Raw genomic sequence first — 13,543 nt, 5'->3', positions numbered from 1 at the left:
TACAGTTCCTTAACCGGCGACACAGTATCCGAGAGTGATTACGCGCACGCCGAGACCGTCTGGAGCCGATTCTCCCTTCGAACGCTAGGCAAATATAGCGATTTATATTTAAAAATTGATGTTTTGTTATTGGCCGATATATTTGAGAATTTTCGCGATAGTTGTATAAAAAGTTACGGACTCGATCCCGCGTATTATTATACTCTCCCCGGATATACATGGGACGCCATGTTAAAACATACAAATATAAAATTTGAATTATTAACAGACATTGACATGGTTATGTTTGTCGAACGAGGTATACGCGGCGGCCTTAGTCAATGTTCAGGCCGATACGCACAGGCTAATAACAAGTACATGCAATCGTACGACCCATCGAAACCCTCATCGTACCTCATGTATTTCGATGTAAATAATTTGTACGGATGGGCAATGTGTCAACCATTGCCATATGCTGATTTTCGGTGGGTCGACGATATATCGAATTTTGACGTATCATCTATCGCGTTCGATTCACCTATAGGCTATGTTCTCGAAGTAGATTTAGAGTATCCGCAGCATCTTCATGACGCGCACATTGACCTACCGTTTTGCCCAACGCGCGATAAGCCGCCCGGCAAGCGGGAATATAAACTCCTAGCAACGCTTTACGATAAGAAGCGCTACGTAATACACTATCGTAATCTGCAGCAGTGCACGCGCCACGGGCTACGCATAACAAAAATATATCGCATACTACAATTCACGCAGTCAGCGTGGCTTCAAAAATACATCGAACTTAACACACAGTTTAGAACACGAGCGAAAAACGATTTTGAAAAAAATTTATATAAATTGATGAATAACGCGGTATTCGGCAAGACGATGGAAAATGTGCGCAATCATATGGATGTAAAATTATTAACAAAATGGGACAAACGGTACGGTGCGGAGGCAATGATCGCTAAACCAAATTTCATAGTACAAGCATATTTTCGGAAAAATTAGTTGCCATAGAATTACGCAAACTCGAAGTTAAATTCTACAAACCAATCTACGTCGGCATGTGCATACTCGACGTATCAAAAGTATGTCTTTATGAATTTCACCACGAATACATGTCACCGCTCTATCGTGACAATTGTAGAGTAATGTACACCGACACGGATAGTTTAATATATCAAATTAAATGTCAGGATGTCTATGAAAATTTGAAACGCGACATCGCTCGATTCGATACCAGCGATTACGCCGCGAATAATGCGTACGGTATACCGCTCGCGAATAAAAAGGTGCCGGGTCTGATGAAAGATGAGAATAACGGCGCGATAATGACCGAATTCGTCGGGCTTAGAGCAAAAATGTATGCTTTGCGGGTGGATGGTAAAAAGGACACTAAAAAGGCAAAAGGTGTCAAAAGTAACGTCGTAGCGCGTAGTATAACATTCGACGATTATACACGCTGTCTTAATGACGAGATTGAAATGACGCGTCAACAGTCATGTATAAGATCGATATTGCATAAAGTGTATACCATCAGCGAGACGAAAATTGCTCTAAGTCCCTACGACGACAAGCGGTATGTCGTACCTGATTCGACCGACACCTTGCAGTGGGGACATTATCGAATACCGTTGTAAATAAATTATATTGTAAGAACGTATTAATGAGAATTATATATATTTTGTTATATATTTCATATATTTCATATGTTATACAATATATATATTGTTATACAATGATTGAATAAAATACATTAAATAACATTGTTTTTATGTATCCAAGAGTTGTGCGAACTGTCGAATCCCAGCCATTTTACATAAACCTCGTCACCCCTCCTGCGCAGTATTTTCTCCACGAGGTACACATCCGGATAATTTGCACGATGCAGCTCATGCTCGTAAAACGCTCCAGCGATAGATGTCTTGTGATAATCCTCGAGTAGATATGTTACGGGATTAGTATGCTGCACTTTAACAATCTTAAACACCTCGGTTGTCCAATTTGGCGTGTATCCCTTCTCGAAAAGTTGTTTGTACTTGCTGACGCGTACCTGATCACCTACTTTGAACTTTGCCGGACCCGCGATTTTTACACGATTGTACACGGTAGCCAAGAGTCTTTCGGCGATCGCGGGGGTAACGTCGGCGGGTCGCATACCAATCGTTCGATGCTTGCGTCCGTTGTAATCTGATACGAGACGTGGCAGCATGTCGAACCACTTGTAAGTACCATTCAGCGTAAACATCTTCCACATATCGTTCTTTAGTGTGCGATTGAATCGCTCGACGACCGACGCCTTCAATATCGAATATGTAGAATAGTGATTAATGTCATGTCTTCGCATAAGTCGTTGCACATCGGCATTGTAAAATTCCTTTCCGTTATTGGTTTGCATGTTTTTCGGGCATCTCTTGCTATCCCGAATTATCTTGGCGATTGCGTCAGCTGTCTCGCTTCCTCCTTTACTCTTGAGTGGTACAGCCCACGCATACTTGCACAACACATCGATGATGGTGAGTATGTAGTGGTAACCTCTGTTGAAACGGGAGTATGGACGCATCTCGACAATGTCGGCTTGCCACAAATCATCGTATCCTCGCACTATGACATGTCTTCGAGGGAAATTTTTTTTCGCTGACGCGTGCAACTCGTTTACCAACTGCCGTCTCTCCAAACTATGTTGCTCGTTGTTATTTTCACTATTCATTCTCGTTCTTTCGCGTTCTTTCGGGTTCGTGCCTCGTTGTTTCGGGTTTTTTCGGGTTCGTGCCTCGTTGTTTCGGGTTCTTTTGCGTTCGCGCCTCGTTGTTTCGGGTTCTTTCGGGTTCGTGCCTCGTTGTTTCGGGTTCTTTCGGGTTAAATTCTCGTTGTTTCGGGTTCGTGCCTTGTTTTTTTTGGGTTAAATTCTCGTTCTTTTGGGTTCTTTCGGGTTTTTTTCGGGTTTGTGCCTCGTTGTTTCGGGTTCTTTCGGGTTTGTGCCTCGTTGTTTCGGGTTCGTGCCTCGTTGTTTCGGGTTCTTTCGGGTTCGTGCCTCGTTGTTTCGGTTTCGTGCCTCGTTGTTTCGGGTTTGTGCCTTGTTCTTTCAGGTTCTTTTGGGTTTTTTTCGGGTTCGTGCCTCGTTGTTTCGGGTTCTTTCGGGTTCGTGCCTCGTTGTTTCGGGTTCGTGCCTCGTTGTTTCGGTTTTGTGCCTCGTTGTTTCGGGTTTGTGCCTTGTTCTTTCAGGTTCTTTCGGGTTAAATTCTCGTTGTTTCGGGTTCTTTCGGGTTCTTTCGCGTTCGTTCACTCACGTCCTTGGCCCATTCGAAAATCGTTCCTGACTCGATCACAGCCTTGTCCCAAGTCGTTTCTGATCCGTTCGTAGCCCGCCTTGGCCCGTTCGCAGCCGTCCCTGACCTGTTCGCAACCCTTACTGAGTTGTTGATAGCCTTTTATGTAACCTTTAAGGACTTGTTCGTAGCCTCGTTCGCAACCCTGTTTGACATGATCGTAACCTCGATCGTAGCGGTCGCGTTCACCACCGTTTCCAGGTCGTTCACTGCTGCTTCCGGGTCGTTCACTGCTGCTTCCAGGTCGGTCACTGATGCCACTCATTGTTGTTTGGTAGCACGCTGATAATCCTCCGTAGCTGTTCAACAATTGTTTGCAACCACTCGAAAATCCTTTCTAGACGTTTCACAACTGTTTGATAGACGTTTCTGAGCCAACCGCTTATTAGATGCCTGTGTCTGAGGTAGTGTTTGGCGCACGCAGAAGCTCTTTTATCGCAGTTTCCAACGCTCGTACATCCTTCTCTAACGCAGCCAGCTTCTCATCTGACTCTTTCTGTTGGATCATCAATGTTTTAAAGCACTCTTCCAGGTACAATTTGTTGACGACATCGGTATCCGCCTCAAGTTGCGCTACACGGCGAATCTTGCGCGATCTCGCGTCATAATCTGTAGCGACGCGATGCAGAGCGTTTTTGCGCACGCATTTTCTAATCAATCTATACCATTGATCGTTTATGCCAGGGGTTGCATCATTTCTCCTCTCGAATAATCCAAATTTATTGATAGACATTTTTTCAATGCTTTGTAAAGTGTCACACGATAAACTGAATAAATTGTCGGGAACCTTGTTTAATTTATAATAATGCCCGCTTCCCGCAGTTCCTCGATAATCGACAAGATCTCGTTGTCATGCGCGTTGTTGCCAGCTTGGTGCGAAGCATCGAGCAATCGTAGGCGATCCACTAGCTCGTTGGGGTTGTCCCAGTGCACGTAATCAATCTTATTGTTGGTTAGCGTCATAGCGCGAGGCATTCCCATGCCAGATTTTGGGTCGTCCGATTCCACCCGCGTCAACGGTGCGATTATATATTTGTACTTGTCCCCCTTGCTACTCTTCACACGGCCTTGCACATCAAAGTTGCGTTTATGCGCATTTGTCGCCAATAATATATGTTTGTATTTTTGCAAATCATCCTCCTGGTAATCAGGTCTTTTCTTGAAGATCAACTCGTACAATCCGGGCGTTCCAATGTACCGCGTGTCGCCTATGATTATATTGTCATCTTTGTCAATCGCGAATCGCTTGTTTCCGATGCGCATTTCATTCTCATCGAAATAGACTCCGTATACATTATCAATTTCTTTCTTCTCATCAGCACCGAGGAGAGCGTCCATGTACTTTTGTCCTAATGGCCCCCAATCCTTTCGCATCATTTGTCGACCTTCCAACGATCTTAACCAGTGTCGAAGGGATATTTCGGGCGGGTTACGCGCGGTTTCGAAAACATTTTCGTCTACGAGTGTTTTGGTTATCACAGGTTGTGCGTTTTTCGGTGTAGATGTTGTCGGCAATGAAGCGTCCAATGGTTTCAAAATATCATATTTTCTTTTTTTCAATGTCTCCTCCTCCTCTTCTTTATATCGCTTGATGGTTTTATGTTTACTCTTTTTCGGTGTTTCCCCCTCATACCGTGTCTCGATCTTCACACCGTCGTCGTCGTCGGTGTTAGGCTCGTTTTTCACCGAAATCGTCGCGTTGTCGACAATCTTTTGTAGCGGCTCGATAATAGGTTTAAAGTGAGTCTTGACGGCGATATCATCATCGATCTTTCCGGTCTTCAGAGCGCGGTGTTTCTTGCGGATCGATTCGGCCGTCTTCGCAATCTCCTTGGCAACCTTTTCACGCTCGCGAATATTATCAGCCATGTCGGCAGCACTCTCTCTAGAGTTTCTCTCGACTGGGAGGATTGTTGGCGACGACTAATGGCTCTGCGGTATCGCGAACTCATTAAATCCTTTTCTGTATCGCCCGTTCGTAAGCGAGCTGTCCTTGTCTATCACTAGAAATCCATACTTTTGCTGCCAACAAGTACGACATAACTCACTGAAATCCTCATACGACATGTCGGTATTCACGTGATCGTTGTACACGTGCTTCAAATTGGTGGCGTCCTGTTTAAACAGGATTAGCAGGTTCGCGTTGTCGCGTATAAGATGTTTCGGTATTCTCGCGTATGTCTGACAGAGATAGAAGCAGTCGATGTTCGAGTGGCGCCCCATTGAGAAGTACTCTCTTATCGTATCTAGCTTGTCGCATGCCACGTCATCAAAGACAAAAATTGAATTTGGATAAGCCTCGCTCGGTGGAATGACGTCACTGTTATTGGAGAATGTAAAGTAGCCGATTTCGTCAATCGGCGTCAATAAATCTTCCAAATAGCGATATTTCGGCTGTTGCAGCGATTTAGAGTACACGTACACGTTCTCGAAACGCACACCGTGCGGACTTTCCAGCAGGCTTATCAACACGTTGGTTTTACCGCAGTTTGAGGGGCCGCAAACGATCGCGCGTATAGTTGTCGGTAGCATCGAACCGTGTTTGCGCACACCTTCGTTCACGCTGCAGCGTACTCTGTCGTAATTCATCACTCGTATCGTCAGAGGTTGTTGCACAAATTTCATTTTCTCACACCCGATTTGACCTCCAACGTCCGCCTATTTATAGCTGCGCGGACTCGCGCTTTGCTCAGTAATGTCTAGAGATTGCAACGGATGTCAACGAAAATAGGCACAGGTCTATTAAATCGTGCGATAAACGCACTTCCGGTCGAGCTTCATATCCCCGGCTATCAATTTTGCGGCCCGGGAACTCGTTTGGAAAAGCGATTGGCTAAAGGTGATCAAGGTGTCAACCCATTGGACGCGGCGTGCCGTGAACACGATATAGCGTACTCTCGGAGCAGCGAACTCACCGAGAGACACGCGGCGGATAAGGTACTCGCCGAGAAAGCGAAAACTCGCATCGTCGCGAAAGACTCGAGTCTCGGTGAGAGAGCCGCGGCCGCAGTTGTCTGGACAGCGATGAAGGCCAAGACGAAGCTCGGCATAGGCTTGAAAACGAAAAAGAGGACGAAAAAGAGGAGGATACTTTCGGCAGCGAAACGAGGCGGATTTTTGCCGATTTTACCAATGCTGGGCGCGCTCGGATCCCTGGTTGGCGGAGCAGCTGGCGTAGCAAAAGCGGTAAACGATAGAAAAGCCGCGCAACGTCAGTTGCAAGAGATACTACGCCACAATCGCGCCATGGAAGGTCGCGGACTGTATCTCGCCCCTTACAAATATGGACGAAGAGCGAAGAAAAAAAAAAAAAACGTCAAAAAAACGTTAAAAATGCCGAAAGGTGTAACTACAAATGTGCAATTGCTACAACTTGCAAAACGTATGCACATTCTATACTTTAGAGGTGTATTTATGCGCAATAATTTACTGATAAATGGCGCGCGAGAAAATGAGAGTGATATCGTTAATCTAGACAGTACAGACGGTCCTGGCACTCATTGGGTGGCGTATGCAAAAAGAGGAAATCGCGCAATTTATTTCGACAGTTTTGGCAATCTTCGACCACCCGAGGAATTGGTGCGATATTTAAATGTGCCGAAATTGGAATACAATTACACCTCTTATCAAACGTATGATCAGAGTATCTGCGGACAGTTGTGCTTGCAGTTTCTCCGAGATTTCTCGCCGCAAATTTAAAGACTAACATTGCGTTATTTAACTCAGTTTTGTCAACATGTCGCTAACACTAACATTGACTGGGAAGAGTAGCGTCCTCGCGGCGACCTACTTTCCGCCCATAGATTTGAGCGACGCGGACTACAAGCTCGGTCTGACGGATTTTGAAACTTATCACACTATATCGAATGTGAATTCCTCGAATAATAAATTTTACTACGGAACAGACGACGCGGAAATTACGATTCCCGAGGGATCGTACGAGCTGCAAGCGATACATGAATTTTTGAAACGTGCACTTTCCCGAAAACATAATGCTGTTAGCGATAAAGGTGTCGACGATGAAGATTATCCAATCGTGCTCCGCGCTAATTACAATACGATGAGAAGCGAGATCAAGTGTGCCTACAGAATAAACTTTAGCATGCCCAACAACATTGGATCGCTGCTGGGATTCTCGAATCGTATACTGCAACCGCGAAAATGGCACAAATCGAACATGGCGATTAATATTATCAACGTGAACATTATCCGCATAGAGTGTAACGTGACCGCGGGTGCATACAGCAACAATAAACTCGTTCACACGATACACGAATTTTCACCGAGAGTACCACCAGGATATAAGATATCGGAAACGCCGGCGCAGATCATTTACCTGCCGATCTTCGTACGGAGCATTACTGATTTAGTGTTACGCGTTACTGACCAGGAGGGACGATTGCTCGATTTTCGCGGTGAAGAGATAACAATTAGATTGCACGTACGACGGCGGGCCACCTTCGTGCGACGGGATGCTCGTGTTGAATAAAGACACGAAGAACACAATCAGACCAGCAGCAACATCATTCGCTAATATCAAATCAACTACGAAGAAGAGACTCACCTCGTCAAACGTTGCGTTTTTACAATCTTTGGGATTTGCGTTGCGCACCATCTGAACAATGACTGAGATTCTCAACATCGAGGAAGAGCCAGTCTTTGACGATCGCATCGTCAAGATTGAGACTCACACATACAACCCGTTTGCCAACACAACATTTGGATACAGCGACGAGATAAGAATACCCATACAACAACAGGATTTATATACATTGCCGTATGAGAGTTTCTTATATATCGAGGGAGAACTAAAGATAAACCATCCAATTGAGGGATCCAATGTGACACTGGGAAATAATTGTGTCGCATTCATATTTGACGAAATTCGCTATGAGCTCGATGGTGTGGAGATTGATCGCAACAGAAATGTAGGAATAACAAGTTTGCTCAAAAACTATGTAACGATATCATTCAATAGAAGCATGGTTATGAGTAACGCTGGCTGGAGTGATCCGATTTCTGCGAGTGGGCACTTCAATTTCTGCGTACCGCTCTACATGTTGCTGGGATTTTGTGATGACTACAAACGAGTAGTGATTAATGCGCGTCATGAGTTGATCTTAATACGATCGCGCAACGACAATAATTGCCTGTATGGAGATTCTGCACTGGAGCCTGTGATCAACATATTCAAGATACAATGGCGAATGCCACACGTGTTGTTGAGCGAGATTAAGAAGCTGTCGATGCTGCGCGCTCTGGAAAGCGGACGTTACCTCAGCATGGGTTTCCGCTCGTGGGATCTATACGAATTTCCGCTATTGCAGCGTACGACCAAGCATTCGTGGGCCATTAAGACCGCGACTCAACTGGAGAAGCCGCGATATGTAATTTTTGCTCTGCAGACAGGGCGTAAAAATGTCATGTCCGAGGATACGAGTCGATTCGACGACTGTAAATTAACCAACGTGAAACTCTTTCTGAACTCGGAAAGTTATCCGTACGACGACATGAATCTGGATTTTGATAAAAACAGATGGTCAATTCTGTACGACACCTACACACGTTTCTGCAAGAACTATTACGGATACTAATACCTCGAGCCCAATCTCACCATCACACGGTTTTTACAAAACGGTCCGTTTGTGATTATCGATTGTTCTCGACAAAACGAATCGATCAAGAGCGCAACGGTGGATGTGAGATTGGAATTTGAGTGTAAGGAAAACGTGCCTAATAATACCACTGCGTACTGCCTCATTATACACGATCGTGTGATCCAGTACAACCCGTTGACCAACGTTGTGCGCAAAATCACCTAAAAAATGTTTACACAAATACGCGTGTGAAAGAGGGGGAGGAGGAGGATACATAATCAAGATGATGTGAGATGTTTGATGTTAGTGAAGTAATACCTCTCAACTGACTCGCATCGAAGAGATCATGTCCGCACCAACGTTTGTCGAGTCACCTGCAAGGATTTATACTAAACAAACGATTTATCGTAAAGGAAGCGGCAATCCTGAGAAGAGGATATATCATGTCGCACTATTTCTTCGCATGCCCTGTGCCATGGAGCGTGCTTATAAAGTCGGAAAGGCGTCAGGCCTCGTGGCTAACTCAACATCATCACAGCTTACAATGGGAGGATGGAAATGTTCCATACGGCATGGCTCAGCGCTTGATTACGGCAGCTATCGTTGGCATAAATGAGCAAGAAGACGATGAAGAGTCCTCTCTCGTGTATGTAAAAGGACTCGAAAAGCGAGAATGGCTGGCCGAAATAATGGACGATGCGAGCAGCGGTTTCACCATTGAGACCTTGGATGCCATATATGAAGATGTACCTGCATTAAATAAGTTAGATCCCACATATACTCTACGATGTAATAAACATGTAAAAAATTGTGCGTTACAAAATGTATTTAAATTATTCAATTGGTGGTCGGCCGCAAAATCCAGGCTTGGATCCGACGATCATCCGTTTTTTTGAATAAACATATTGTTTACATACTATTTTCTTTGTTATTTCTCTCCCTCACCAGATATATATTTCTAAGAAATCCTTTCTCCTAATATTTTTAAATATTTCTCTTTGTTCCCCTCCAGATATATAATTCTAAGAATTCCTTTCTCCTAATATTTAATTTTTTATCCCCACTACTTTTAAATATTTCTCTTTATTCCCCCTCCAGATATATATTTCTAGGAATCCCCTTCTCCTAATATTTTAAAAATGAGTGTTACTCGATTATTAGTACTTTTGTACGATCAGTCTCTCGTCGACTGTTCTGACTGGTGGTTCACTTTTTAATACCCTCGAGAAAAATATTCTGCACCAAAAAAGCAGCAGCATGAATTACTACATGCCGAGACGCGATGAAACGTGCGAGAAGAAATGCGACGAGTAAGTATAACTTTTTCTATTTTATATATTTTATATTTTTTCTATTTTTATATTTTTTTATGAGTTATAATTTCTTTTTTTCCTAATTTAGTTTTAATTTTTTTTTCCTAATTTTTTTACAGCGTTTCGCTGGAGTTTCGTGCGGTTCGTATACTTGGAAGACGATACGCATTGACGACCACGGAATTCAAATTCCTCGAAATCGGCATCAGAGTAGATCCGCCGAGTTACGTGGAGATCGCCATAAGAGATCATCGGGGAAAACAGCTAATACTATCTCTCGAAACGTGGAAAGGACTCTACGAGCAACGTCACACTATTCAAAATTATTTGAACAATGACTCTCTCAACAACGATGTGTATAACTTCATAAGTGTCGGGCCGCTAACAGTACGTTTTCACAAGATAAACGACACCAAGCTCATATGATGGTCGAATCGACGTTACGTCGTATGTTCGAGCTCGATTCATGCATCGAAATAATGTTCGATCGATTGACGAGGCTCATCGCAACGGTCGATATCAAACATACGCAATTCTCCAATATTGCATCCACTGTAACGAATGCGAGAGAATTGCCGAATGCGATACGCGCTAGCAACGCCTTCGACATGCACCAACTTGTCGATTGCGAGCTGGTGGCTTTAGTTTTTAATATGTAATAAAACTTTATATAATTATGTATTAAATATAAGACAAATAAATACTTATATGTATATCATGGTGTACTTTATTTGCGCGCCACCCGTTACATACTTTGCGAGAGAGCAACCACTAGAAAAGAAATAGACCGCGCGCGAGAGAGAAATCGGATGTGGCGGCGAGAGAGAGAGATTCGGCGGCTCGCGGCGAGAGAGAGACGGCGAATTAAGACGCGAGAGAGAGAAAGAAGACGGGCTGCAGAGAGAGACGTACGCGAGAGAGAAAAAGAGACATACGAGTTTTGAGAGAGACGTCGAAATAAGACGCAAGAGAAATGTGAAGGAGAGAGAGAGAGAGAAAGAGACATATGAGTTTTGAGAGAGACGGCAAAATAAGACGCGAGAGAGAGAAAGAAGACGGGCTGCAGCGAGAGACGTACGCGAGAGAGAGAAAGAAGACGGGCTGCAGCGAGAGACGTACGCGAGAGAGAGAAAAAGAGACATACGAGTTTTGAGAGAGACGGCGAAATAAGATGCGAGAGAGACGCGAAGGAGAGAGAGCTTTTAAAGATAATTTTTAATAATTTCTTTATATTTTCCTAATATTTAAAAGGGAACAAGAGGTAAGGAGGACATTTTAATCTAAAATAAATACACTCATTTGATAATAATATTTTTTTTAATCTATAAAATATGTGTAAATTTACAAAATTTGTGTGTGTGTGTGTGTGTGTAAAATTAAAAATGAAAAAATATAAAAATAAAAAATTAAAAAATAGAAAAATAGAAAATAGAAAAATATAAAATATAAAATATATAAAAATAAGGATATAAATGAAAAATAAAAAAATAAAATAGTTTACATTATGGATGATTGGGGTGGCGACGGTGACGGCGGCGGTGATTGCGGCGGTGATTGCGGCGGTGACGGCGGCGGTGACGGCGACGGCGTGGCGGCGGTGTAGGCTGAGGCCTAACATCGTACGGGTCTGGTAGAGTGAAAAGCTGCACCAGACCCCAATCAGCTTCGTCGTCGCCTCTTAAATATGCGTCCCAATCCGACATCTCTGGAACCATTATTGGAACGTATGGTTCATCTGTAAACATAACAATTATTAATTTAAAAATATAACAATTATTCATTTAAATATATAATACAATATTATAAATTTTATTCTTACCGTCCCAATTTTCATACACAGGTACAGGTTCCGGCTCGAACAGCCACACCAGACCCCAATCATAGAAATCGCCGTCATCGTCTCTTATATATGGATCCCAATCCCAATCACACATATCTGGAACCATTATTGAAATGTAAACATAACATTATTCATTTAAAAATATAATACAATATTATAAATTTTATTCTTACCGTCCCATTCGTCATCCCCTATCCATTCTTCAAAGTCGTCATCTGAATAATTTTCCCATTCTGCATCCCTTAATATATCATAAACGAGGTCCTTGATCACCCAACAACAACAAATAATACAGAGGGCAAACTACAAAAAAAATATTAATATTAATATATTTTTTCCTCCACTATTAATTAATATTTTTGCACTTAAAAAGCACTACCATTTTCGTTGCAATGTCCCGACACTTCGTTGAGGACCGTTCGAAACTTTATGATTGCAGAGACAGCCCTGCTCTCCACAGGCTGTACCCCACTTAAAAAATCTTCACAAAGAACTATATCTATTTCAAAAAACATTCCAAGTGTCGAATGTTTACATCTCACGTTCGAGAGAGCCGGCGGGTCGCATCCATGCGAGGGACACGTGGAGAGGCGCGTGCTCTTCCATGCATATGCGAGAGAGAAAACGAGCCGCAGCGGCGACAGCGCGAGAGAGAGACGGCAAAATAAAACGAGAGAGAGAGAAAAAGAGACATACGAGTTTTGAGAGAGACGGCGAAATAAGATGCGAGAGAGACGCGAAGGAGAGAGAGCTTTTAAAAATAATTTTTAATAATTTCTTTATATTTTCCTAATATTTAAAAGGGAACAAGAGGTAAGGAGGACATTTTAATCTAAAATAAATACACTCATTTGATAATAATATTTTTTTTAATCTATAAAATATGTGTAAATTTACAAAATTTGTGTGTGTGTGTGTGTGTGTGTGTGTGTGTAATTATTTATAATATAAAATTTATAAAATTATAAAAAGATACAAATATAAAAAAGATATATGAAATCAAAATTATATAAAATAAACATATAAATAATATATAAAATTATATAAAATTATATAAAATATATATATAAAAAAAAAGCCGTCGGAGGCGAGAGAAATTCGGCTCGGGCCTGCGGCGAGAGAGAGCCGGCGGCTCGAGGTAGCGGCGAGAGAGAGCCAGCGGGCCTGCTGCGACTGCGAAAGAGGGGGTCGCGTTAACCATCGCTGTCAGACTGTGTCTCGGCATCTGCACATAGAAATATAATAAATTATTATACTATTTTATAGATTTTTTGGTATTTTAATATATATACTTACAGCCTTGACAGATTGGGCACAAGTTGGCCAGGAAGAGTACGAACACTCTTTCTAAACAATCGATGCAATAAAGATGCGGTACATCCCTGTACCGCATCGTCACGTGCCTGTGCGTTAGTGTAGTTGCTGCGAATCTTTCCCTGTTTCTCATGAAACAGGGAATGCAGATTTTCACTGACCCTCCTGGTG

The 13,543-nt window shown here is 42.9% G+C and overlaps 2 protein-coding genes across 2 annotated transcripts; both read right to left on the bottom strand.

Moving 5' to 3' along the window:
* Positions 1–4,100: 4,100 nt before the first annotated feature.
* On the bottom strand, positions 4,101–5,247 carry LOC146719490 (uncharacterized). Its single transcript, XM_085490110.1, has one exon. The coding sequence runs from the start codon at positions 5,175–5,177 to the stop codon at positions 4,101–4,103; it is 1,077 nt and encodes a 358-aa protein (XP_085346236.1). The 5' UTR covers positions 5,178–5,247.
* Positions 5,248–11,690: 6,443 nt separating this feature from the next.
* LOC146719489 (uncharacterized) lies at positions 11,691–12,640 on the bottom strand. The gene is made up of 4 exons (XM_085490112.1): positions 12,438–12,640; positions 12,232–12,361; positions 12,038–12,154; positions 11,691–11,953 (listed from the first exon to the last, which is right to left on the bottom strand). The coding sequence occupies exons 1-4, from the start codon at positions 12,438–12,440 to the stop codon at positions 11,721–11,723; spliced, it is 483 nt and encodes a 160-aa protein (XP_085346238.1). The 5' UTR covers positions 12,441–12,640; the 3' UTR covers positions 11,691–11,720.
* Between the last annotated feature and the right edge of the window lie 903 nt (positions 12,641–13,543).

Source organism: Nylanderia fulva, unplaced genomic scaffold, assembly GCF_048542155.1.
Source record: "Nylanderia fulva isolate GAGA-0341 unplaced genomic scaffold, ASM4854215v1 Scaffold97, whole genome shotgun sequence".
Taxonomy (NCBI): domain Eukaryota; kingdom Metazoa; phylum Arthropoda; class Insecta; order Hymenoptera; family Formicidae; genus Nylanderia; species Nylanderia fulva.
This window is presented reverse-complemented; position numbering and strand designations above follow the sequence as displayed.